Source organism: Amblyraja radiata, chromosome 7 (genome assembly GCF_010909765.2).
Source record: "Amblyraja radiata isolate CabotCenter1 chromosome 7, sAmbRad1.1.pri, whole genome shotgun sequence".
In the NCBI taxonomy this organism is placed as follows: domain Eukaryota; kingdom Metazoa; phylum Chordata; class Chondrichthyes; order Rajiformes; family Rajidae; genus Amblyraja; species Amblyraja radiata.
The window spans coordinates 86,862,510-86,890,342 of record NC_045962.1 but is presented as its reverse complement, the minus strand read 5'-3'; the positions used below and the strand labels follow the sequence as shown (position 1 = coordinate 86,890,342).

The following is a 27,833-nucleotide window of genomic DNA, read 5'->3' as shown; positions in this document are numbered from 1 at the left end:
TAGTCCCGGCAACATCCTCGTAAACCTTCTCTGAACCCTTTCAAGCTTGACAACATCTTTATAACCATATAACCATATAACCATATAACAATTACAGCACGGAAACAGGCCATCTCGACCCTTCTAGTCCGTGCCGAACACGTATTCTCCCCTAGTCCCATATACCTGCGCTCAGACCATAACCCTCCATTCCTTTCCCATCCATATAACTATCCAATTTATTTTTAAATGATAAAATCGAACCTGCCTCCACCACCTTCACTGGAAGCTCATTCCACACAGCTACCACTCTCTGAGTAAAGAAGTTCCCCCTCATGTTACCCCTAAACTTCAGTCCCTTAATTCTCAAGTCATGTCCCCTTGTTTGAATCTTCCCTACTCTCAGTGGGAAAAGCTTTTCCACGTCAACTCTGTCTATCCCTCTCATCATTTAAAAAACCTCTATCAAGTCCCCCCTTAACCTTCTGCGCTCCAAAGAATAAACCTCTAACTTGTTTAACCTTTCTCTGTAACTTAGTTGCTGAAACCCAGGCAACATTCTGGTAAATCTCCTCTGTACTCTCTCTATTTTGTTGACATCCTTCCTATAATTAGGCGACCAAAATTGTGCCCCATACTCCAGAATTGGCCTCACCAATGCCTTGTACAATTTTAACATTACATCCCAACTTCTATACTCTATCTTTCCTATAACACGGTGCCCAGAACTGAACACAATATTCTAAATGCGATCTCACCAACGTCTTATACAACTGCAACACGACCTCCCAACTTCTATACTCGCAGTACAGTGAATGGCAGGGCTCTGGAGAGTAGAGGCATCCAGATGTACATAGATCCAAGTGTATCGGGCTGGAGGAACTGCAGATGCTGGTTTAAACCAAAGACAGACATAAAATGCTGGAGTAACTCTGCGGGACAGGCGGCATCTCGGGAGAAAAGGAATGGGTGACGTTTCGGGTCGAGACTTCCGAAGAAGGGACTCCCCCTCCCATTCCCAATCTGACCTTTCTGTCCTGGGCCTCCTCCATGGCCAGAGTGAGTCCCACCGCAAATTGGAGGAGCAGCACCTCATATTTCGCTTGGGCAGTTTACACCCCAGCGGTATGAACATTGACTTCTCCAATTTCAGGTAGTCCCTGCTTTCTCCCTCCTTCCCCTCCCCTTCCCAGCTCTCCCACAGCCCACTGTCTCCGCCTCTTCCTTTATTCTTTCTGCCCCCCCCCCTAATCCCCACATCAGTCTGAAGAAGGGTCTCGACCCGAAACGTCACCTATTCCTTCGCTCCATAGATGCTGCCTCACCCGCTGAGTTTCCCCAGTATTTTTGTCAACTTTCCAGCATCTGCAGTTCTTTCTTAAACTGTATGTCATGTTGTCACTTGTGGGCGAAGCACCAAGGCAAATTCCTTGTATGTGAATACTTGGCCAATAAATTCATTCATATACACACACACACACACACACACACACACACACACACACACACACACACACACACATATACACACACACACACACACACACACACACACACACATATACACACACATATACACACACACACACACATATACACACACACACACACACACATATACACACCATTGAATGTGATATATATTTTTATTTTGGCAACATCCTTGTAAAAGGGGTTAATTACATGTAGTGGTGAGATAGTCTAGAGGGGCTGAGTGGCCCCACTCCTGCTGCTGGGGTATCCTGGTGTCCTTGTGTCTGGTGTCTGACGATGATCTTGAGAGTGTTTGTGGCGGAAGGGGAGGGGAGTAGTGGGGAGGGGAAGAGAAGGGAGGGGAATAGAGGGAGTGAAGGGGAGGGGAGTAGAGGGGAGGGGAGGGTTGTGGTGTGGAGGGGAGTGGAGAGGAGGGGTTGGGGAGGGGAGTAGGGAGGGGATGGGAGTAGAGGGGAGGGGAGTAGAGGGGGGAAGGGGAGGGGAGGGGAGGGGGAGTGAGGGAGGGGAGGGGAGGGGAGGGGAGTGGAGCGGAGAGTGAGTGAGGGAGTGGAGGGTGAGTGAGGGAGGGGTGGGCATTACCTGTACCTGTGAAGCCTGCGCCAGGTATCCATGTGTCCCCGTACCTACCTTGTACCAGCGGGCCTGGGCGTTGGGACGGGACAGCTCGCACTCCAGAGTGACCACCGTGGTGTCTGGGACCCGCAGGTCCTGCAGCGGCTTCAGGAAGGTGACCGGCGGCTCTGGAACACACACCGGCACCGTGAGAGGAGGTGGTGGTGGAGAGGGGGAGAGGGGAGAGGGAGATAGGGAGAGGGGACAGAGGGGGGGGAGGGGGGGAGGGAGAGGGGATGTAGAGGGGGGGGAGAGGGAGAGAGGGGGATGGGAGAGCGAGTGGGGGGTAGGGAGGGTAGGAAGGGGTGGGGAGGGGTGGAGTGGGTAGGGAGGGGTGGGGAGCGGTGGGGAGGGTAAGGAGGGGTGGGGAGGGTAGATAGGGGTGAGGGGACAGCCGCTACCTCTAACAGTGAGCCGTGCTGAGCAGCGGATGCCCTCACTCTGGAAGGCGATGGTCCCCGTGTCCTCCAGGGTGAGCGGGGAGAGGGTGAGTCCGTGGACTGTCCCCGCCACGCTGACCCTCCGGCTGGGGCACGGCTTGACCCGGACTCCGTCCTTGATCCACTGGCCCTCCACGTCCGGGTGGGACAACTCCACCTGGAAGGTGGCTGCCTCCTGCTCCACTGCATCCACGTCCACCAACGCCTTCCTCAGGCTGACCCGCCGGGCTGCGGCCAAGGAGAGGAGTGGTCACGGCCAGCGGTCAGTCACGGCCCGCACCCTCCCCACTGGGTCGCTGGAAGTAATAGCCCCTGTCCCACGGTACCAGTTCATTCCAAGAGCTCTCCCAAATTTAAAACAAAACAAACTCGTGGTAGGCACGGAGAATGTACGTAGCGGGTACGTCAGAGCTCGGGGACGTCTCTTAGCGGCTCGTGACGCTAACGGCAGGTACTCGGGAAGACTCGCTAACGGCAGGTAAGCTCGGGAAGACTGGTGAAGATTTTTCAACATGTTGATAAAAAATGTCCACGAGAGCCCCGAGTACCGACGAGCGGCCATTACCCGTAAATCTCCGCGTTCGAATCAGGGGAAACTCGGGAGAAATTAGCTCTTGGAATGAACTCGTACAGTGGGACAGGGGTTTAAGCATGCAGGTACAGCAGGCAGTGAAGAAAGCAAATGGCATGTTGGCCTTCATCGCAAGAGGAGTTGAGTTTAGGAGCAAAGAGGTCCTTCTGCAGTTGTACAGGGCCCTAGTGAGACCACACCTGGAGTATTGTGTGGAGTTTTGGTCCCCTAATTTGAGGAAGGACATTCTTGCTATTGAGGGAGTGCAGCGTTGGTTTACAAGGTTAATTCCCGGGATGGCGGGACTGTCATATGCTGAGAGAATGGAACGGCTGGGCTTGTACACTCTGGAGTTTAGAAGGATGAGAGGAGATCTTATTGAAACATATAAGATTGTTAAGGGTTTGGACACGCTAGAGGCAGGAAACATGTTCCCGATACAGTTTAATGTGGACAAATGTGAGGTTATTCACAATCGTGGCAAGAACAGGAAGGCAGATTATTATCTGAATGGTGTCAGATTAGGAAAAGGGGAAGTACAACGGGATCTGGGGGTCCTTGTACATCAGTCTATGACAGTAAACATGCAGGTACAGCAGGCAGTGAAGAAAGCGAATGGCATGTTGGCCTTTATAACAAGAGGAGTCGTTTTGGAGCAAAGAGGTCCTTCTGCAGTTGTACAGAGCCCTAGTGAGACCACACCTGGAGTATCGTGTGCAGTTTTGGTCCCCTAATTTGAGGGAGGACATACTTGCTACTGAGGGAGTGCAGCGTAGGTTCACCAGGTTAATTCCCGGGATGGCGGGACTGTCATATGCTGAGAGAATGGAACGGCTGGGCTTGTACACTCTGGAGTTTAGAAGGATGAGAGGATATCTTATAAAAAACATATAAAATTCTTAAGGGCTTGGACAGGCTAGATGCAGGAAAAAAATTCCCGATGTTGGGGGAATCCAGAACCAGGGGCCACAGTTTAAGATTGAGGGGTAGGCCATTTAGAACTGAGATGAGGAAAAAAGTTTTCACCCAGAGAGTTGTGAATCTGTGGAATTCTCTGCCTCAGAAGGCGGTGGAGGTCAAATCACTGGATGTATTCAAGAGAGAGTTAGATTTAGCTCTTAGGGCTAACGGAATCAAGGGATAATGGGAGAAGGGGGTGCTGATTGGGGATGATCAGCCATGATCACATTGAATGGTGGTGCTGGCTCGAAGGGCCGAATGGCCTCCTCCTGCACCTATTGTCTATTATCTCTAGAGAACATGGATAGGTGACATTCCGGGTCGAGACCCTTCTTTAGCCTAAGGACCCTTCTGAAGAAGGGACTCAACCTGAAACATCACCTATTCCTTCTCTCCAGAGATGCTGTCTGACCAGCTAAATTACTCCAGCTTTTTGTGTCTATCTTCGGTTTAAACCAGCATCTGCAGTTCCTTCCTACAGGATCAACAGACTCATCAGGAAGGCCGGCTCTGTCCTGGGGGCGGAGTTGGAGTTGGAGTTGGATCCACGGGAGGTTGGTCTTGGAGGGGAGGATATCCGCTCCTCAAACTGTGGAGCATCCCGGACAATACAGCTCACACCCCCTCCGTGACACACACTGGTCAACCTGAGGAGCACCTTCAGCAACAGACTGGTTCCACCAAGATGCAGCACAGAACACCACAGGAGATCCTTCTCCCCTCTGGCTATCAAACTGTACAACTCCTCCCCCTTCTGTCCTGGGGTAGACTGAGACTCAGAGACTGAGACTCCAGAACCAGGGGCCACACACAGTTTAAGAATAAGGGGTAAGCCATTTAGAACGGAGACGAGGAAACACTTTTTCTCACAGAGAGTGGTGAGTCTGTGGAATTCTCTGCCTCAGAGGGTGGTGGAGGCCGGCTCTCTGGATGCTTTCAAGAGAGCGCTAGATAGGGCTCTTAAAGATAGTGGAGTCAGGGGATATGGGGAGAAGGCAGGAACGGGGTACTGATTGGGGATGATCAGCCATGATCACATTGAATGGCGGTGCTGGCTCAAAGGGCCGAATGGCCTCTACTCCTGCACCTGTTGTCTATTGTCTATTGACTCCCCCCCCCCAATCTTAGCACATCCCCAATCCTGGCCTTTCCACTCATCACTTTAGTGCGGGTGTCGGGGGTTACGGGGAGAAGGCAGGAGAATGGGGTTAGGAGGGAGAGATAGACCAGCCATGATTGAATGGCGGAGTGGACTCGATGGGCCGAATGCCCCAATTCTGCTCCTATCACATGATCTTTAGTTTCATGTTTCATGTACCTAGCTGTGTTTTATGACTGTTGGCAGACCAACGTCCCTCCTGAGATAAATAGAGTTCTCTCGTATCATATTGTATCGGTACAGGAATGTAACGCTGAGGCTCTAGAAGGCGCTGGTCAAGCTGCATTTGGATTATTGTGAGCACATCTGGGCCCCGTATCTGAGGAAGGATGTGCCGGCTCTGGGAGAGGGTCCAGAGGAGGTTTACAAGAACGATCCCAGGAATGAGTGGGTTAACCTATGATGAGCGTTTGTCGGCACTGGGCCTGTACTCGCTGGAGTTTAGAAGAATGAGGGGGGGCCTCATTGAAACTTACAGAATAGTGAAAGGCCTGGATAGAGTGGATGTGGAGAGGATGTTTCCACTAGTGGGAGAGTCTAGGACCAGAGGGCCAAGCCTCAAAATTAAAGGATGCTCTTTTAGGCAGGAGATGAGGAGGAATTTCTTTAGTCAGAGGGTGGTGAATCTGTGGAATTCCTTGCCACAGACGGCTGTGGAGGCCACAAATCAGTGGATATTTTTAAGGCAGAGATAGACAAGTTCTTGATTAGAACAGGTGTCAAGGGTTAGAAACATAGAAAATAGGTGCAGGAGGAGGCCATTCGGCCCTTCGAGCCAGCACCGCCATTCATTGTGATCATGGCTGATCATCCCCAATCAATAACCCGTGCCTGCCTTCTCCCCATATCCCTTGATTCAACTAGCCCCTAGAGCTCTATCTAACTCTCTCTTAAATCCATTCAGTGACTTGGCCTCCACTGCCCTCTGTGGCAGGGAATTCCACAAATTCACAACTCTCTGGGTGAAAAAGTGTTTTCTCACCTCAGTCTTAAATGGCCTCCCCTTTATTCTAAGACTGTGGCCCCTGGTTCTGGACTCGCCCCAACATTGGGAACATTTTTCCTGCATCTAGCTTGTCCAGTCCTTTTATAATTTTATATGTTTCTATAAGATCCCCCCTCATCCTTCTAAACTCCAGTGAATACAAGCCTAGTCTTTTCAATCTTTCCTCATATGACAGTCCCGCCATCCCAGGGATCAATCTCGTGAACCTACGCTGCACTGCCTCAATCACAAGGATGTCCTTCCTCAAATTAGGAGACCAAAACTGTACACAATACTCCAGATGTGGTCTCACCAGAGCCCTATACAACTGCAGAAGAACCTGTTTACTGGGGAGAAGGTAGGAGAATGGGATTAGGAGGGAAAGGTCAGCCATGATTGAATGGCGGAGTAGACTTGATGGGCCGAATGGCCTAATTCTGCCCCTAGACGATTAGTACGGGTGCCAAGGGTTATGGGAAGAAGGCAGGAGAATGGGATTAGGATGGAGCGATCAGCCGCGATTGAATGGCGGAGTGGACTAGATGGGCCGAATGGCCTGATTCTAATCCTATATCTTGTGAACGTGCGCGTGTGGCCCCCCCCCCTGTCCGCACCGTCCCGTCACACACACACTCCGGGGGGGGGGGGGGGGGGGGGGGGGGGGGGGTCAGACACAGAGTGCCAATAGACAATAGACAACAGGTGCAGGAGTAGGCCCTTCGAGCCAGCACCGCCATTCAATGGCTGATGTCCCCCAGGATAGTGTTCTGGGCCCACTTACGCTCCACGCTCAGCTTGGCCTGCGTCCAGTCGTGCAGCGTCTCGCAGCGGTAGGTGCCCCGGTCAGCGGCGGTTGCCGCGGCGATGGTCAGCGCCCGCGCCCTGCCGTCCCGCTGCAGGAGCAGCCGGTCCGTGGCCTGCACCACCACTCCCTGCCGCATCCACCGCACCTCCGCAGTCTCACAGCTCACCTCCACCTGGAACCTGGCCTCCTGTAGCTCCTCCACCCCCAGGCTCGACATCTTCCTGGTGAACACCAGCTGGGCCTCTGGTGGCATTCAAGATTCAAGATTTTTATTCATTGTCATTTGAACCTCGAACAACACTCCATATGTTTCCACAGCCATACAAAAAGAAACTATTTCCACAAGACACATAAACAAATTAATTCACACAAACATCTGAATCTCTGTGTGGTATCTCAGCTGCACGGAGGCGGAGAGGAGAGCTTTTCAGCGCGTCGTCCACAGAGCGCAGTGGATTATTGGGACACAGCTACCAGCCTTGGAGGGCATCTACCACACACGGTGCCTCAGGAAGGCCCTCACCATCCATAAAGACTCCTCACACCCTTGTAATGGACTGTTCAAACTACTTCCCTCCGGCAGACGTTACAAGGCCTTCTACGCCCGAACCTCCAGACTCAGGAACAGCTTCATTCCCAGAGCTATAGCGGCTCTGAACCGGCCCTGCTGAGTGCCCCCCACCCCCCTGGTCTGTCTCCCTTGGATGGTCACGTCACACAGACACATCTGCACTTTAGTCTGTTTGAACTGTTTTGACTATTTTACTGTTACCATATAACCATATAACAATTACAGCACGGAAACAGGCCATCTCGGCCCTTCTAGTCCGTGCCGAACACTTACTCTCCCCTAGTCCCATCTACCTGCGCTCAGACCATAATCCTCCATTCCTTTCCCGTCCATATAACTATCCAATTTATTTTTAAATTATAAAATCGAACCTGCCTCCACCACCTTCACTGGAAGCTCATTCCACACAGCTACCACTCTCTGGGTAAAGAAGTTCCCCCTCATGTTACCCCTAAACTTCTGTCCCTTAATTCTCAAGTCATGTCCTCTTGTTTGAATCTTCCCTACTCTCAGTGGGAAAAGCTTATCCACGTCAACTCTGTCTATCCCTCTCATCATTTTAAAGACCTCTATCAAGTCCCCCCTTAACCTTCTGCGCTCCAAAGAATAAAGCCCTAACTTGTTCAACCTTTCTCTGTAACTTAGTTGCTGAAACCCAGGCAACATTCTAGTAAATCTCCTCTGTACTCTCTCTATTTTGTTGACATCCTTCCTATAATTAGGCGACCAAAATTGTACACCATACTCCAGAATTGGTCTCACCAATGCCTTGTACAATTTTAACATTACATCCCAACTTCTATACTCCAACTTCTATACTATATGTTGTAATGTTCTTTTTACAATCCATGTTCTCGGGGTACCTAAACCTAAATTATATTAGTTATTTAAGTTATGACGTCAGATGGAAGCTGCAAATCAAATCTCGTTGCACTTTGTGCAATGACTATAAAATATATTATTATTATTATTATTATTATTATCTCCTCCTCACTGTGTTGGAATGCAAAGTCTTGCCTCTCCCCTGTGTTCCATTCTTCTCCCAATGTTTGGTCCCCGGTAGGAACAAATGGACAATGTTATTATTATTCTAGGGGGAGTCCAGAACCATACTGTGTGCAGTTTTGGTCCCCTAATTTGAGGAAGGACATTCTTGCTGTTGAGGGAGTGCAGCGTAGGTTCACAAGGTTAATTCCCGGGATGGCGGGACTGTCATATGCTGAGAGAATGGAGCGGCTGGGCTTGTACACTCTGGAGTTTAGAAAGATGAGAGGGCATTTCATTGAAACATATAAGATTATTAAGGGCTTGGACACGCTAGAGGCAGGAAACATGTTCCCGATGTTGGGGGAGTCCAGAACCAGGGGCCACACGCAGTTTAAGAATAAGGGGTAAGCCATTTAGAACGAAGACGAGGAAACACTTTTTCACACAGAGAGTGGTGAATTTGTGGAATTCTCTGCCTCAGAGGGCGGTGGAGGCCGGTTCTCTAGATGCTTTCAAGAGAGAGCTAGATAGGGCTCTTAAAGATAGCGGAGTCAGGGGATATGGGGAGAAGGCAGGAACAGGGTACTGATTGGGGATGATCAGCCATGATCACATTGAATGGCGGTGCTGGCTCGAAGGATCGAATGGCCTCTATTCCTGCACCTATTGTCCATTGTCTAAAATTCAAAATTTATTTTGTATGGTCATTGAGTAAATTATTTTTTGCTTTTTAAAAAAAAGCCGGGGTCCTTCCTACCTTGCACGCGGAGGTTGGCACTGGAGAAGACTCCCTCGGCCTCCGCCACCACTTTGGCCCCCTGTCCGGCCCGGCAGGCTCGGACCAGCAGAGTGTGGCACAGGCCGTTGTGGGAGGCCAGGTACTCGTCATCATCGGGCCCGACCTCTGCGTCGTTCACCCTCCACGCCAGCCGCACGTCCTCCGGCGTCACCACGCACGTGAACTTGGCCGTGTCGCCTTCCAGCACCGTCACGCTCTGCAGGTCCGTGATAAACTCCACCACGCGCGCCACTGAAAACACAATTTACAATATACAACAATGATTCAAAGTAACATTAGCAAATGACACAAGCTGGGTGGAACTGTGAGGAGGATGCGATGAGAATGCAGGGTGACTTGGACAGGTTGGGTGAGTGGGCAGATGCATGGCAGATGCAGTTTGATGCGGATAAATGTGAGGTTATCCACTTTGGTAGCAAAAACAGGAAGGCAGATTATTATCCAAATGGCGTCAAGTTGGGAAAAGGGGATCTGGGGGTCCTTGTACATCAGTCTATGAAAGTAGGCATGCAGGTACAGCAGGCAGTGAAGAAAGCGAATGGCATGTTGGCCTTTATAACAAGAGGTGTTGAGCAGAGGAGCAAAGAGGTCCTTCTGCAGTTGTACAGTGATGTCAAGGAATGGTGGGGAAGTGTCGGAAATTGTGTTATACAAATAAATGTATTATTATTATCAATATTATTCTACCATTTCGGAGCCACATGCTGGAATATGACCATGAATTAGATTAAAATGTACTTAACAAGAAGAAGTCTGGATGAATATCTTACTGTTTTGCTATTGAGGGAGTGCAGCGTAGGTTTACAAGGTTAATTCCCGGGATGGCGGGACTGTCATATGCTGAGAGAATGGAGCGGCTGGGCTTGTACACTCTGGAGTTTAGAAGGATGAGAGGACATCTCATTGAAACATATAAGATTGTTAAGGGCTTGGACACGCTAGAGGCAGGAAACATGTTCCCGATGTTGGGGGAGTCCAGAACCAGGGGCCACACAGTTTAAGAATAAGGGGTAAGCCATTTAGAACGGAGACGAGGAAACACTTTTTCTCACAGAGAGTGGTGAGTCTGTGGAATTCTCTGCCTCAGAGGCAGGTTCTCTGGATGCTTTCAAGAGAGAGCTAGATAGTGCTCTTAAAGATAGCGGAGTCAGGGGATATGGGGAGAAGGCAGGAACGGGGTACTGATTGGGGATGATCAGCCATGATCACATTGAATGGTGGTGCTGGCTCGAAGGGCCGAATGGCCTCCTCCTGCACCTATTGTCTATGTTTCTATGTGAGGGGTGGGAAGTGAGAGGTGGGGAGAGGGTCAGAAGGGGGTGAGGGGTGAGAGGTGAGGGGTGCGGATGGAGGGGTGAGGGGTGAGGGGTGCGGATGGAGGGGTGAGGGGTGAGGGGTGAGAGGTGAGGGATGCGGAGGGAGGGGTGCAGTGAGGTGTGGGGAGGGGGTCAGTGTCAGTGGCCAGGGGGTGGGGGGGGGGATCAGTACTAACCGCTGACGGTGACCCGAGCTGCCGTGCTGTCATCCTTGCTCTCACACACGTACTCCCCTTGGTCCTCCAGGGCGGCCTGTGTCAGGGTGAGGGACCGTAGGCGACCCTCCGCACGGATCACCCTCCCGCGGCCCGGCCATACCTCCCCGCCGTCCTTCAGCCACACCACGTCTCCCTTGGCCTTGGTCAGCTCACACCACAGAGTGACCGCTCCACCACTCTGGACACTCACATCCGCAAGTCTCAGCACGAACAGCAGGGGGAGCTCTGCAACCACACAGAGAGAATGAAGTCTAGTGTTGTCTAGACTGGTCTAGTCTCGTCTAGTCTTGTCTAGTGTAGTCTAGACTGGTCTAGTCTCGTCTAGTCTAGTGTAGTGTAGTCTAGACTGGTCTAGTCTTGTCTAGTCCAGTGTCGTGTAGTGGTGTCTAGACTGGTCTAGTCTCATGTCGTCTAGTCTAGTGTCATATAGTCTAGTGTCGTATAGTCTAGACTTGTCTAGTCTCATCTAGTCTTGTCTAGTGTAGTCTAGACTGGTCTAGTCTTGTCTAGTCCAGTGTCGTGTAGTGGTGTCTAGACTGGTCTAGTCTCATGTCGTCTAGTCTAGTGTCATATAGTCTAGTGTCGTATAGTCTAGACTTGTCTAGTCTCATCTAGTCTTGTCTAGTGTAGTCTAGACTGGTCTAGTCTTGTCTAGTCCAGTGTCGTGTAGTGGTGTCTAGACTGGTCTAGTCTCATGTCGTCTAGTCTAGTGTCATATAGTCTAGTGTCGTATAGTCTAGACTTGTCTAGTCTCGTCTAGTCTAGTGCAGTCTAATGTAGTCTAGACTTGTCTAATCGTGTCGTCTAGTCGAATGTCATGTAGTGTGGTCTAGACTGGTCTATTCTCGTCTCGTCTAGTCTAGTGTAGTCTAGACTGGTCTGGTCTAGTGTAGTTGAGTTTAGTCATGAGGTCATGTCATAAATGATAGGACCACAATAAGGTCAGTCACCCCTCCCCCCCGCCCCCTCCCCCACACAGTCCTATTCCCCCCCCTCCCCCCACCGCTACCTGTGACGGTCACGTTGAACATCATCTCATCGTCGGTCGAGCGGCAGAGGTAGAGTCCGGAATCTTCTCTCTGCACGTCCTTGAGGCTGAGACTGTGAACACGAGACTCGTTCCTGAGCTCGTTCTTGTCGCTGGGGCCCAGGGCCTCCTTGTGTCGATACCAGGTCACGTCAACGCCCTCCTTGGACACGATGGCCGCCAACACTGCCTTCCCGCCCTCGCTGGCCTCCACCTCTTCTGGAAGCTTCCCCTTGTTGGTGAAGACCACCGCCGCCTCTGTGGAGGGGGGGGGGAGAGGAGGGGGGGGGGAGGAGACACAAAGACCATTGCAGGAAACATGGCCACGTTTGAGAAGCTGGTACATGGATAGTGTAGGAAGGAACTGCAGATGCTGGTCTACACTGAAGATAGACACAAAGTGCTGGAGTAACTCAACGGGACAGGCAGCATCTCTGGAGAGAAGGAATAGGTGATGTTTCAATAGACAATATATGCAGGAGTAGGCCATTCGGCCCCTCGAGCCAGCACCGCTATTCATTGTGATCATGGCTGATCGTCCCCAATCAATAACCCGTGCCTGCCTTCTCCCCATATCCCCTTGACTCCACTAGCCCCTAGAGCTCTATCTAACTCTCTCCTAAATCCATCCAGTGACTTGGCCTCCACTGCCCTCTGTGGCAGGGAATTCCACAAATTCACAACTCTCTGGGTGAAAAAGTTTTTCCTCACCTCAGTCATGGCTGATCGTCCCCAATCAGAACCCCGTTCCTGCCTTCTCCCCATATCCCCTGACTCCAGATTGACACCCTTCTTCGGACTGAGAGTAGGGGGAGAGGGAGTCTGGAGATATGGAAGGGTGTGGTGTGAAAACGAGGGATCAAAGAGGATGATGGTCAAGGAAATGTTGAATGGTTCATTGTTAGCTGAAGGGAAGGTGACTGAATGGCCTACTCCTGCACCTATTGTCTACTGTCTATTGTCTATTGCAAACAATCAGAAAGAGAGAGGGAAAGCAAGGGTTACTTGAAGTTAGAGAAGTCAATGTTCATACCGCTGGGGTGTAAACTACCCAAGCGAAATATGAGGTGCTGCTCCTCCAATTTGCGCTGGGCCTCACTCTGACAGTGGAGGAGGCCCAGGACAGGAAGGGAGGGGGAGTTGAAGTGCTGAGCCTCTGGTTGGTTATTGCGAACTGAGCGGAGGTGTTGGGCGAAACGATCGCCAAGCCTACGCTTGGTCTCACCGATGTAGAGCAGCTGACACCTAGAGCAGCGGATGCAATAGATGAGGTTGGAGGAGATGCAGGTGAACCTCTGCCTCACCTGGAGCGACTGCTTGGGTCCTTGGATGGAGTCCAGGGGGGAGGTAAAGTGACAAGTGTGGCATCTCCTGCGGTTGCAAGGGAAAGTGCCTCAAGGGTGGGTTAGAGTGGGTTAGTTAATATATGATGAGCGTTTGACGGCACTGGGCCTGAAGTTTAGAAGTTTCGCTGGAGTTTAGAAGGATGAAAGGGGGGGTCCTCATTGAAACTTAGCAAACAGTGAAAGGCCTGGGTAGAGTGGATGTGGAGAGGATGTTTCCACTAGTGTCGGGTATACTGACAGTTTGGTAAACACTACCACATACAACGCTATTGAAGTACGTACCACCGCTGATAATGTCGGAAGAACTCTTACTGTTCTTGTTTTGTAAGTCAAGTCAAGTCAAGTTTATTTGTCACATACACATACGAGATGTGCAGTGAAATGAAAGTGGCGATGCTCGCGGACTTTGTGCAAAAAGACAAACAAACAAACAACCAAACAAACTATAAACACAATCATAAACACACATATTCTTTTACATAACAAATAACGGAAGGAAAAACGTTCAGTAAAGTTAGTCCCTGGTGAGATAGGCGTTTACAGTCCGAATGGCCTCTGGGAAGAAACTCCTTCTCAACCTCTCCATTCTCACCGCATGGCAACGGAGGCGTTTGCCTGACCGTAGCAGCTGGAACAGTCCGTTGCTGGGGTGGAAGGGGTCTCCCATGATATTGTTGGCTCTGGAGTTGCACCTCCTGATGTATAGTTCCTGCAGGGGGGCGAGTGAAGTTCCCATAGTGCGTTCGGCCGAACGCACACTACTCTCTGCAGAGCCTTCTTGTCCTGGGCAGAGCAATTCCCAAACCAGATTGTAATATTCCTGGACAAGATGCTTTCCACCAAACGTATTTGTAATACTGAATAAATTTCTTTTGATCCTTTATTAAAATATGGCACTATAAAACTGGACGTGAGTCAGCCACTCTGGAAGATCGCGAGGGAGAGACCACAACTGTGATTCTAAGCTGTGAATCAACTGAACTGTGAGTCTGCAATGTACTTGCAATAAATGATTTGTTAGCCCTTAATGACAATGCAATGAGTTGTTTGGCAATTTGGTGGCCTGCACTCTGCTTGAAATGCTATGAAATTGAATTTGGTGGCCTGCACTCTGCTTGAAATGCTATGAAATTGAATGTGGTGGCCTGCACTCTGCTTGAAATGCTATGAAATTGAATGTGGTGGCCTGCACTCTGCTTGAAATGCTATGAAATTGAATGTGGTGGCCTGCACTCTGCTTGAAATGCTATGAAATTGAATGTGGTGGCCTGCACTCTGCTTGAAATGCTATGAAATTGAATGTGGTGGCCTGCACTCTGCTTGAAATGCTATGAAATTGAATGTGGTGGCCTGCACTCTGCTTGAAATGCTATGAAATTGAATTTGGTGGCCTGCACTCTGCTTGAAATGGGATTTCAAGGAATAGCCGTGTGAACTGCCAGCGCACCAGCCCTGTGTGACTGAACTGCCAGCCCACCAGGCCTGAGTGACTGAGCTGCCAGTCCAAGAATCCATTCGGCCCACAATGTCCATACTAGCCCACTGGAAACCTGTCCCTTCGGCCCACAACACCCATACTAGTGCCCCAGAAAGCCCCCCTCCCCCCCCCACTGGCCACCAATATTGGAATTGGTGGAGAGGTGGAATATTGCGTTGGGGGACCACCCCTCCCGTGTGAACACTTAGTATAGTTCTTTCCAAATGCGACACAAATCCTTGCTGCAGGAAATGAGTTCAACATTATCGGTGCAGTGACCAGTGTGTGTGCGTTAGCTCAAGGTACCTGTGACGGTCACTTTGAAGATCAGCCTGTCATTGCCGGCATCACAGACGTATTCCCCGGAGTCGCTGGGCTCGGAGTCAAAGACCATCAGCTCCCGGGTCAGCCCCCGCCCCTCGATCCTGGTCTTCTCCCCGTCCAGCAGCTCGATCCCGTCTCGGTACCAACGGACCTGGACGTCGGGGTGGGACAGCTCGCAGGTCATGGCGATGGTCTCGCACTCGGTGAAACTCTGGACCTCCGAGATCCTGTTGCTTCCGACAATGGTCACCGGCGGGTCTGTGGAGGAGAGGCCAGGGGTCAATAGTCAATAGACAATAGGTGCAGGAGTAGAGGCCATTCGGCCCTTCGAGCCAGCACCGCCATTCAATGTGATCATGGCTGATCATCCCCAATCAGTACCCCGTTCCTGCCTTCTCCCCATATCCCCTGACTCCGCTAACTTTAAGAGCCCTATCTAGCTCTCTCTTGAAAGCATCTAGAGAACCGGCCTCCACCGCCCTCTGAGGCAGAGAATTCCACAGACTTACAACTCTGTGTGAGAAAAAGTGTTTCCTCGTCTCCGTTGGAAATGGCTTACCCCTTATTCTTAAACTGTGTGTGGCCCCTGGTTCTGGACTCCCCCAACATCGGGAACATGTTTCCTGCCTCTAGCGTGTCCAAACCCTTAACAATCTTATATGTTTCAATAAGATACCCTCTCATCCTTCTAAACTCCAGAGTGTACAAGCCCAGCTGCTCCATTCTCTCAGCATATGACAGTCCCGCCATCCCGGGAATTAACCTTGTAAACCTACGCTGCACTCCCTCAATAGCAAGAATGCCCTTCCTCAAATTAGGGGACCAAAACTGCGCACAATACTCCAGGTGTGGTCTCACTAGGGTCCTGTACAACTGCAGAAGGACCTCTTTGCTCCTATATTCGATTCCTCTTGTTATAAAGGCCAACATTACCTTCCACGAAGACCCTGAACACAACGCTGTCGTCACGGATGTCGCACAGGTACTCCCCGGAGTCTGCCGGCTCTGCTCCCTTGACCGCCAGGGTCCGCGCTGACCCCGCGCCCCCGCCCGATGTCCGTCCACTCTCGTCCACCTTCTCCCCGTCCTTGTACCACTTGGCCTCCGCATCCGCTCGGGACACCTCGCACTCCAGGAGGATGTCTTCACCGGTCAGATACCTCAGCTCCGTGGCGCGCTGGGCGGGGCGCGTTATACGTGCCGGTGGCTCTGTAGCACGAAGCAAAGACAATAGACAATGTGCCTCCCTCATCCCCTTTGATGTCTCGTTTTCACACCTTGCCCTTCCTTATCTCTGTGTCTCCCTCTCCCCCGACTCTCACTGAAGAAGGGTCTTGACCTGAAACGTCCTTCTATCAAGAGATGCTGCCTGTCCCGCTGAGTTACTCCAGCATTTTGTGTCGATTTTAGGTTTAGAGGGATATAGACAACAGACAATAGGTGCAGGAGGAGGCCATTCGGCCCTTCGAGCCAGCACCGCCATTCAATGTGATCATGGCTGATCATCCCCAATCAGTACCCTGTTCCTGCCTTCTCCCCATATCCCCTGACTCCGCTATCTTTAAGAGCCCTATCTAGCTCTCTCTTGAAAGTATCCAGAGAACCGGCCTCCACCGCCCTCTGAGGCAGAGAATTCCACAGACTCACAACTCTCTGTGAGAAAAAGTGTTTCCTCGTCTCCGTTCTAAATGGCTTACCCCTTATTCTTAAACTGTGTGTTGCCCCTGGTTCTGGACTCCCCCAACATCGGGAACATGTTTCCTGCCTCTAGCGTGTCCAAACCCTTAATAATCTTATATGTTTCAATGAGATTTCCTCTCATCCTTCTAAACTCCAGAGTGTACAAGCCCAGCCGCTCAGACGCTCTGGTCCTGACAACATCCTCGTCGCAGTTGTGAACTCGACCAACTGTATCTCTGCGCTCTCAACAAATTACAAGCATTTGCATTGGTTTATATGTTATAAGGTCATGTGATAGGAGCAGAATTAGGCCATTCGGCCCATCTAGTCTACTCTGCCATTCAATCATGGCTGATCTATCTCTCCCTCCTAACCCCATTCTCCTGCCTTCTCCACATAACCCCTGACACCCGCACTGATCAAGAATCGATCTATTTCCGCCTTAAAAAATATCCACTGACTTGTGGCCTCCACAGCCGTCTGTGGCAAAGAATTCCACAGATTCACCACCCTCTGGCTAAAGAAATTACTCTCTCTGAATCAGCCTGAAGAAGGGTCTCAACCCTTCGCTCCATACATGCCGCCTCACCCGCTGAGTTTCACCAGCACTTTTGTCAACCGAAAGAAATTCCTCCTCATCTCCTTCTTAAAGGAACATCCTTTAATTCTGAGGCTGTGCCCTCTGGTCCTCGAATCTCCCACTAGTGGAAACATCCTCTCCACATCCACTCCATCCAGGCCTTTCACTATTCCGTAAGTTTCAACGAGGTCCCCACTCATCCTTCTACACTCCAGCGAGTGCAGGCCCAGCGCCGACCAACGCCCGCCACACGCCGCTCCCCGTCCCGTGATCTCACCGGCCACGGCGATGTTGAAGGAGAGAGAGTCGCCCGTGGTCTGGCAGGCGTAGACCCCGCTGTGTTCGGGGGAGCAGTGGGGAATGAGCAGCCTCCTGTGGGCCCCCTGGGCCCGCACCTCCACCCCCGGCGCCTGGTCCACTCCCTGGCCGTCCTTGGACCACTTGACCTCAGCGCCGGCGTGGGACACCTCGCAGCTCAGCTCCACCGAGTCTCCGCTCTGGTACTGCGTGCGTGCCGCCTGCTCCACGCCTCGCAGTGTCACCCGTGGATCTACAACACAAGGGATAGCAGCGTTAGTGAATGGGGGTAGGGTGTTGACATGGATAGAAAATTGGTTGGCAGACCGGAAGCAACGAGTAGGAGTGAACGGGTCCTTTACAGAATGGCAGGCAGTGGCGAGTGGAGTGCCGCAAGGCTCGGTGTTGGTGCTGCAACTGTTTACCATATATATTAATGATTTGGAAGAGGGAATTAGGAGCAACACTAGCAAGTTTGCGGATGACACAAAGCTGGGTGGCAGTGTGAACTGTGAAGGGGATATTAGGAGGTTGCAGGGTGACCTGGACAGGTTGAGTGAGTGGGCAGATACGTGGCAGATGCAGTATAATATAGATAAATGTGAGGTTATCCACTTTGGTGGCAAAAACAAGGGGGCAGATTATTATCTCAACGGGGTTAGGTTAGGTAAGGGGGAGGTACAGCGAGACCTGTGTGTCCTTGTACACCGGTCACTAAAGGTTGGCGTGCAGGTACAGCAGGCAGTGAAGAAAGCTAATGGAATGTTGGCCTTCATAACAAGAGGATTTCAGTATAGGAGTAGAGAGGTTCTTCTGCAGTTGTATAGGGCTCTGGTGAGACCACATCTGGAGTATTGTGTACAGTTTTGGTCTCCTAATTTGAGGAAGGACATCCTTGTGATTGAGGGAGTGCAGCGTAGGTTCACGAGATTGATCCCTGGGATGGCGGGACTGTCATATGAGGAAAGATTGAAAAGACTAGGCTTGTATTCACTGGAGTTTAGAAGGATGAGGGGAGATCTTATAGAAACATATAAAATTATAAAAGGACTGGACAAGCTAGATGCAGGAAAAATGTTCCCAATGTTGGGCGAGTCCAGAACCAGGGGCCACAGTCTTAGAATAAAGGGGAGGTCATTTAAGACTGAGGTGAGAAAAAACTTTTCACCCAGAGAGTTGTGAATTTATGGAATTCCCTGCCACAGAGGGCAGTGGAGGCCAAGTCACTGGATGGATTTAAGAGAGAGTTAGATAGAGCTCTAGGGGCTAGTGGAGTCAAGGGATATGGGGAGAAGGCAGGCACGGGTTATTGATAGGGGACGATCAGCCATGATCACAATGAATAGCGGTGCTGGCTCGAAGGGCCGAATGGCCTCCTCCTGCACCTATTTTCTATTTTCTATGTTTCTATGTAAACCCCGCCGCCACTCACACTGGCTGCACAAGCACAGCTCCAGCCCCCAGGCCCTTCAGCCCATCACGTATACTATCAAAACGTAAATGTTCCCCAATGTGTGTAGGATGATGTTAATGTGCGGGGATCGCTGGTCGGCGCGGACTCGGCGGGGGTAGCCAACTGTCCCGTATTAGCCGGGACATCCCCTATATTTGGGCTAAATTGGTTTGTCCCGTATTTGACCGCTGCTACTGTCGGGTCGCCCGTCCCGACGTAGTGCATCCCATGGAGTGCAGCAGCAGCACCTCGCCCGTGGCCCCGTCCGTCGGTCGGCAGCCCATTAAATTTAAATAGTCAATTCCCGGGATGGCGGGACTGTCATACGCTGAGAGAATGGAGCGGCTGGGCTTGTACACTCTGGAGTTTAGAAGGATGAGAGGGCATCTCATTGAAACATATAACATTATTAAGGGTTTGGACACGCTAGAGGCAGGAAACACGTTCCCGATGTTGGGGGAGTACAGAACCAGGGGCCACAGTTTAAGAATAAGGGGTAAGCCATTTAGAACGGAGACGAGGAAACACTTTTTCACCCAGAGAGTGGTGAGTCTGTGGAATTCTCTGCCTCACAGAGGGCGGTGGAGGCCGGTTCTCTGGATACTTTCAAGAGAGAGCTAGATAGGGCTCTTAAAGATAGCGGAGTCAGGGGATATGGGGAGAAGGCAGGAACGGGGTACTGATTGGGGATGATCAGCCATGATCACATTGAATGGCGGTGCTGGCTCGAAGGGCCGAATGGCCTCCTCCTGCACCTGTTGTCTATTGTCTGATATAATGGTGATATAGTTAGATAATAGTATATAATAGTATAGAACCTCCAGACTCAGGAACAGCTTCATTCCCAGAGCTATAGCGGCTCTGAGCCGGCCCCGCTGAGTGCCCCCCCCCCCACCCCCCTGGACTCTCTCCCTCGGATGGTCACGACACACAGCTTATTTATCTATTTTACTTTTCGTTTACATCGGTTGGAAGCTGCAGACTAAATCTCGTTGCACTGACGTGCAATGACAATAAAAAGATACTATTATTATTATTATTATTATTATTTAGTATTGAAGAATATTGGTTTGACATATTATGGTGGTGAGCTTTGTTTTGATTTATTTCATGCTGTACATATTATTGTAAATAATTTAATTAATTATTTTTGGTTTAAAAAAATATAGTCGCCCGGGTTTGGCCGCCATCTTGGAGGTGAGAGACTGGGTTTGTCCGCCATCTTGGAACTGAGAAACTGAGTCTGGCCGCCATCTTGGAGGTGAGAGGCTGGGTTTGGCCGCCATCTTGGAGGTGAGAGTGAGTTTGACCGGCATCTTGGAGGTGTGAGTGAGATGGCCGCCATTTTGGAGGTGAGAGTGAGTTTGACCGCCATTTTGGAGACGAGAGACTGAGCCTGACCGCCATCTTGGAGGTGAGAGACTGACTTGATATCTGACCTTTGACGGTGATGTCGAAAAAGATGGAGTCATCCCCGGCGTCACAGACGTATTCCCCGGAGTCCTCGGCCTGGGCGGACTGGACGACGAGACTGCGGTGCGCCCCGTGGCCCACGGTGGTTACGTTGCCGTCCCCCTCCACCTCCAGCCCGTCTTTGTACCAGGTCACCTGGGCGTTGGGCCGAGACAGCTCGCAGCTCAGGACGATCCGGTCAGACGTCTGGTACTCTGCCCTGGTGTCATCGGTTGCGTTCACTATCCTCACCGGCGGCTCTGGGCAGACACACGGGTCAGTCGGTAGAGAGAGGGATAGAATCATGGAGCGATACAGTGTGGAAACAGGCCCTTCGGCCCAACTTGACCAATATGTCCCAGCCTGCGTTTCATAACTTCATAACTTCCTAAGTACAAGCAGCCTGGAAACCAATTGCTGATTATTAATTTAATTTATTATTGACCATCCAAGGACCCAGGCAGTCTTTCCAGGTGAGGCAGAGGTTCACCTGCACCTCCTCCAACCTCATCTACTGCATCCGCTGCTCTAGGTGTCAGCTGCTCTACATCGGTGAGACCAAGCGCAGGCTTGGCGATCGCTTCGCCCAACACCTCCGCTCAGTTCGCAATAACCAACCTGATCTCCCGGTGGCTCAGCACTTCAACTCCCCTCCCATTCCCAATCCGACCTTTCTGTCCTGGGCCTCCTCCGTGGCCAGAGTGAGTCCCACCGCAAATTGGAGGAGCAGCACCTCATATTTCGCTTGGGTAGTTTACACCCCAGCGGTATGAACATTGACTTCTCCAATTTCAGGTAGTCCCTGCTTTCTCCCTCCTTCCCCTCCCCTTCCCAGCTCCCCCACAGCCCACTGTCTCCGCCTCTTCCTTTCTTCTTTCCGCCCCCCCCCCTCCCCCACATCAGTCTGAAGAAGGGTCTCGACCCGAAACGTCACCTATTCCTTCGCTCCATAGATGCTGCCTCACCCGCTGAGTTTCTCCAGCATTTTTGTCCACCTGATATGGGTTATTAGATTTTTCTGAGAGTTATTATATTTAACCTTAAGACATAGGAGCAGAATTAGGCCATTTGGCCCATCAAGTCTACACCGCCATTCAATCATGGCTGATCTATCCCCCTTTGGACTCTTAAAGATAGCGGAGTCAGGGGATATGGGGAGAAGGCAGGAACGGGGTACTGATTGGGGTTGATCAGCCATGATCACATTGAATGGCGGTGCTGGCTCGAAGGGCCGAATGGCCTCCTCCTGCACCTATTGTCTATTGTCTTTTGTCCTAACCCCATTCTCATGCCTTCTCCCCATAACCCCTGACACCCGCACTGATCAAGAATCTATCTATCTCTGCCTTAATATATCCACTGACTTGTGGCTTCCACAGCCGTCTGTGGCAAAGAATCCCACAGATTCACCACCCTCTGGCTCAAGAAATCTTCCTAAAGGAACGTCCTTTAATTCTGAGGCCGTGCCCTCCGTTCCGAGACTCTCCCACTAGTGGAAACATCCTCTCCACGTCCACTCGAACCCGGCCTTTCACTGTTGCCAATGTAGGCGATATTTCTGGAGTGACCCACACGCTCACAGTCGAGTGACGCCATGTGCCGTGAATAGGTACTGACCGGTGGGGGGGGGGGGGGGGGGGTCTGGTCTCACTTTGTCTATCTCTCTTGGCAGAACCGCTTGTAATGTCATTCATAACACTCACGCAGACATGATAATTCACTCCCCTTCACACTAACATAGTCTATTAACATTCCTTACATACCCATCATCTACCATTCCTCCTGCATGACACATGCAACACTGGATATACTCCCTTAGTCATAGAGTTACATAGACAATAGACAATAGGTGCAGGAGTAGAGGCCATTCGGCCCTTCGAGCCAGCACCGCCATTCAATGTGATCATGGCTGATCATCCCCAATCAGTACCCCGTTCCTGCCTTCTCCCCATATCCCCTGACTCCGTTAGCCCTAAGAGCTTAAGAATAAGGGGTAAGCCATTTAGAACGGAGACGAGGAAACACTTTTTCTCACAGAGAGTTGTGAGTCTGTGGAATTCTCTGCCTCACAGAGGGCGGTGGAGGCCGGTTCTCTGGATGCTTTCAAGAGAGAGCTAGATAGGGCTCTTAAAGATAGCGGAGTCAGGGGATATGGGGAGAAGGCAGGAACGGGGTACTGATTGGGGATGATCAGCCATGATCACATTGAATGGCGGTGCTGGCTCGAAGGGCCGAATGGCCTCCTCCTGCACCTATTGTCTGTTGTCTATTGTGTGTACCAAGGTACAGTGAAACGCTTGGGTCAAAGGGCCTGTTTCCACACTGTGTGACTCCATGACACAAGGAACTGCAGAAGCTGGTTTACAAAAAAAGACACAGATGCTGGAGTAACTCAGCGGGTCAGGCAGCATCTGTGGAGAACATGGATAGGTGACGTTTCACAGAGTGCTGGAGTAACTCAGCGGGTCAGGCAGCATCTGTGGGGAACATGGATAGGTGACGTTTCACAGAGTGCTGGAGTAAACCTCATCGTGTAAGGCAAGCATCTGTGGAGAACATGGATAGGTGACGTTTCAGGTTGGGATCCTTCTTCAGACTGAAATGTTACCCATCCATGTTCTCCAAAGATGCTGCCTGACCCGCTGAGTTACTCCGGCACTCTGTGTCTATCTTTGGTGTGAACTTGGAATTCTCCCATAACCACCCCCCCACCCCCCAACCTTACCCCTCTCTTTCTCCTCTCCTACCATCATTTATCAAGAGAGAGACAGAGACAGAGAGAGAGAGACGAGAGAGAGAGAGAGAGCAAGAGACGAGGGAGAGGGAGAGGGAGAGGGAGAGGGAGAGGGAGAGGGAAGGAGAGGGAGAGGTAGATGTAGAGGAGATGTGCTCTTGTATGTTCCTTTCTCTTTATTTCCTGGAGGGATTTCCTCTTTCCTGAGATATAGAGATACATAGTGAGATATCGGCTTTGGGCTAACACATTCCAGCAACAGTTCCGTTGTGTTCACCACCTCAGCTGAATGCCAGGGGTGGGGAGATTGCAACCTTCACGTGGGTCCACCCTGTTTCGACTAATGCAACCAACCCGGCGTGCACGACCAAATAGATCAAATAGAACAAGTTGGCGTACAACTTTAGGCCGTGTAGGCCACACACAAGCAGAAGAAGAAGCTGAATTGCCCAGTGGTAGGTTTTGGGATGAGAGAGGGTCCCTCCCTACCTGATACAGTAACACAGAAAGTCACCACACTGTCGGCGGTGTGGCAGGTGTACTGTCCGGAGTCGGATGTCCGGCTAGACTGGACGACCAGCCTCCTCGTCTGTCCTGACGTCTCCAGGGTCAGCTGGTCACTGGGGCCGAGCTCCCGGCCGTCCTTGGACCAGTCGACCCGGGCGTCGGCTCTGGAGACCTGGCAGCTCAGCTCGATGGTGTCGGGCGCAGTCACCTGCAGGTCCCTCTGTGTCCCCGGAGGCAGCGAGATGGTCACAGGGGCAGCTGGCACGGCCAAGGAAAGGGGCAGTGAACACGGGCGGGCATCTCTCTCTGCACCGTCCCATCACACGCTCCCCCCCCCATCCCCCATCCTCCACCACTCCCCCATCCTCCACCACTCCCCATCCCCTTCCCTTCCCCTCCCATCCCATTCCCAACTCTCTCCGCCCCCCCTCCCAGCCTTCCCCTCCTCTCCACCCCACTTCCCCTCCCCAACTCCGTGCAGCCCGATCCGACGTCCTGGCAATGAATTCCACAGATTCACCAACCCCTTGCCTAAAGAAATTCCTCCTCATCTCTTTTCTAAAGGTACGTCCTTTTATATACTGTGGCTGCGGCCTCTGGTCCTAGACTCTCCCACCAGTGGAAACATCCTCTCCGCATCTAACCCTTGTGAGGGGGTTTAGTCTTAGAATAAAGGGGGGGCCATTTAAGACTGAGGTGAGAAAAAACCGTTTTCACCCAGAGAGTTGTGGAGCATTGTGTACAGTTTTGGTCTCCTAATTTGAGGAAGGACATCCTTGTGATTGAGGCAGTGCAGCGTAGGTTCACGAGATTGATCCCTGGGATGGCGGGACTGTCATATGAGGATAGATTGATAAGACTAGGCTTGTATTCACTGGAGTTTAGAAGGATGAGGGGGTATCTTATAGAAACATATAAAATTATAGAAGGACTGGACAAGCTAGATGCAGGAAAAATATTCCCAATGTTGGGCGAGTCCGGAACCAGGGGCCACAATCTTAGAATAAAGGGGAGGTCATTTAAGAATGCATTTGGGGTGGGGATGGGCGGGAGTGGGGGGGGCAGTGAGGTGGGGGTGGGGTTGGGGTGGGAGTGGGAGGAACGGTCTCCATGTCAGCCGTGATTGAATGGCGGAGTAGACTCGATGGGCCGAATGGCCTAATTCTGCTTGATGGGCCGAATGGCCTGATACGTGTAAGCCGCCCAAGCGAAATATTGAGGTGCTGCTCCTCCAATTTGCGCTGGGCCTCACTCTGACAACGGAGGAGGCCCAGGACAGAGAGGTCACAGTGTGGGGATGGGGAGGGGGAGTTGAAGTTAGATTGGAAATAGATTTTTTATCTCAATGGGGTTAGGTTAGGTAAGGGGGAGGTGCAGCGAGACCTGGGTGTCCTTGTACACCGGTCACTGAAAGTTGGCGTGCAGGTACAGCAGGCAGTGAAGAAAGCTAATGGAATGTTGGCCTTCATAACACGAGGATTTCAGTATAGGAGTAAAGAGGTTCTTCCGCAGATGTATAGGGCTCTGGTGAGACCACACCTGGAGTATTGTGTACAGTTTTGGTCTCATAATTTAAGGAAGGACATCCTTGTGATTGAGGCAGTGCAGCGTAGGTTCACGAGATTGATCCCTGGGATGGCGGGACTGTCATATGAGGAAAGATTGAAAAGACTAGGCTTGTATTCACTGGAGTTTAGAAGGATGAGGGGAAGATCTTATAGAAACATATAAAATTATAAAAGGACTGGACAAGCTAGATGCAGGAAAAATGTTCCCAATGTTGGGCGAGTCCAGAACCAGGGGCCACAGTCTTAGAATAAAGGGGAGGCCATTTAAGACTGAGGTGAGAAAAAACTTTTTCACCCAGAGAGTTGTGAATTTGTGGAATTCCCTGCCACAGAGGGCAGTGGAGGCCAAGTCACTGGATGGATTTAAGAGAGAGTTAGATAGAGCTCTAGGGGCTGGTGCAACCAACCCGGCGTGCACAACCAAATAGATCAAATAGAACAAGTTGCGGTCCAACTTTAGGCCGTGTAGGCCACACACAAGCAGAAGAAGAAGCTGAATGCCAGTGTAGTTTTGGATGAGAGGGTCCCTCCCTACCTGATACAGTAACACAGAAAGTCACCACACTGTCGGCGGTGTGGCAGGTGTACTGTCCGGAGTCGGATGTCCGGCTAGACTGGACGACCAGCCTCCTCGTCTGTCCTGACGTCTCCATGGTCAGCTGGTCACTGGGGCCGAGCTCCCGGCCGTCCTTGGACCAGTCGACCCGGGCGTCGGCTCTGGAGACCTGGCAGCTCAGCTCGATGGTGTCGGGCGCAGTCACCTGCAGGTCCCTCTGTGTCCCCGGGGGCAGCGAGATGGTCACAGGGGCAGCTGGCACGGCCAAGGAAAGGGGCAGTGAACACGGGCGGGAATCTCTCTCTGCACCGTCCCATCACACGCTCCCCCCCCATCCCCAGCCCCCGATCCCCCCATCCCCCCCACCCACCCCATCCTCCACCACCCCCCCATCCCCCTATCCCCCCATCCACCCCATCCCCCCGTCCATTCAAACAGTCACCATGTCAGAGGTTTTTGGGGAGAAGGCAGGAGAATGAGATGAGGAGAGAGAGAGAAAGATCAGCCGTGATTGAATGGCGGAGTAGACTCGATGGGCCGAATGGCCTAATTCTGGGACAGAGAGAGAGAGAGTGGGGGTGGGGGGAGACAGAGAGAGAGAGAGAGGGGAGGGGTGGGGATGGGAGGAATGCTCTCCATGTTAGAGGCGATGGGCGAGAAGGCAGGAGAATGGTGGCTAGGAGGGAGAGAGATAGATCAGCCATGATTGAGTAGACAATAGGCAATAGGTGCAGGAGGAGGCCATTCGGCCCTTCGAGCCAGCACCGCCATTCAATGTGATCATGGCTGATCATCCCCAATCAGTACCCCGTTCCTGCCTTATCCCCATATACCCTGACTCCGCTATCTTTAAGAGCCCTATCTAGCTCCCTCTTGAAAGCATCCAGAGAACCGGCCTCTGAAGCAGAGAATTCCACAGACTCCTCCAACATCGGGAACATGTTTCCTGCCAATAGCGTGTCCAAACCCTTAACATGGTGGAGTAGACTTGATGGGCCGAATGGCCTCATTCTGCTTGATGGGCTGAATGGCCTGATGTCGGGACTTTCATATGAAGAAAGACTGGATAGACTCGGCTTGTACTCGCTAGAATTTAGAAGATTGAGAGGGGATCTTATAGAAACGTACAAAATTCTTAAGGGGTCGGACAGGCTAGATGCAGGAAGATTGTTCCCGATGTTGGGGAAGTCCAGAACAAGGGGTCACACAGTTTAAGGATAAGGGGGAAATCCTTTAGGACCGAGATGAGAAATACATTTTTCACACAGAGAGTGGTGAATCTGTGGAATTCTCTGCCACAGAAGGTAGTTGAGGCCACAGTTCATAGAAACATAGAAACATAGAAATTAGGTGCAGGAGTAGGCCATTCGGCCCTTCGAGCCAGCACCGCCGTTCAATATGATGATGGCTGATCATCCAACTCAGTATCCTGTACCTGCCTTCTCTCCATACCCCCTGATCCCTTTAGCCACAAGGGCCACATCTAACTCCCTCTTAAATATAGCCAATGAACTATGGAGAAAAACATTTTTCACACAGAGAGTGGTGAATCTGTGGAATTCTCTGCCACAGAAGGTAGTTGAGGCCAGTTCATTGGCTATATTTAAGAGGGAGTTAGATGTGGCCCTTGTGGCTAAAGGGATCAGGGGGTATGGAGAGAAGGCAGGTACAGGATACTGAGTTGGATGATCAGCCATGATCATATTGAATGGCGGTGCAGGCTCGAAGGGCCGAATGGCCTCTACTCCTGCACCTATTGTCTATGTTTCTATGAAAGGCCACAGTGTGGGAATGGGAGGGGTAGTTGATGTTAGACGGGCCGAACGTCCGGTTGGGGGTGGGTGGCCCCGGCGGTCTCACCTTGGACGTAGAGCAGCGCGGAGTCGCGCACGCCGTGGGCGATGAAAGTGACCTGGGCCTGGTTGTCCGGCAGTGC

At 51.4% G+C, this 27,833-nt stretch overlaps 1 protein-coding gene across 1 annotated transcript in view; it reads right to left on the bottom strand.

Annotated features, from left to right (window-relative positions):
* The window catches only part of obsl1 (obscurin like cytoskeletal adaptor 1), a gene marked incomplete at its 5' end in the record, with an annotated part of 43,417 nt that extends 15,584 nt beyond the window's left edge, over positions 1 to 27,833 (bottom strand). Inside the window, 13 exons of the mRNA XM_033023518.1 lie at positions 2,101 to 2,213; positions 2,487 to 2,753; positions 6,982 to 7,248; positions 9,321 to 9,593; positions 10,855 to 11,121; positions 11,906 to 12,181; positions 15,053 to 15,328; positions 16,004 to 16,279; positions 17,608 to 17,880; positions 20,520 to 20,792; positions 23,756 to 24,031; positions 25,877 to 26,152; positions 27,758 to 27,833. Of these exons, the coding sequence (XP_032879409.1) occupies positions 2,101 to 2,213; positions 2,487 to 2,753; positions 6,982 to 7,248; positions 9,321 to 9,593; positions 10,855 to 11,121; positions 11,906 to 12,181; positions 15,053 to 15,328; positions 16,004 to 16,279; positions 17,608 to 17,880; positions 20,520 to 20,792; positions 23,756 to 24,031; positions 25,877 to 26,152; positions 27,758 to 27,833 (3,189 nt within the window). The remainder of the gene's footprint in view (positions 1 to 2,100; positions 2,214 to 2,486; positions 2,754 to 6,981; positions 7,249 to 9,320; positions 9,594 to 10,854; positions 11,122 to 11,905; positions 12,182 to 15,052; positions 15,329 to 16,003; positions 16,280 to 17,607; positions 17,881 to 20,519; positions 20,793 to 23,755; positions 24,032 to 25,876; positions 26,153 to 27,757) is intronic.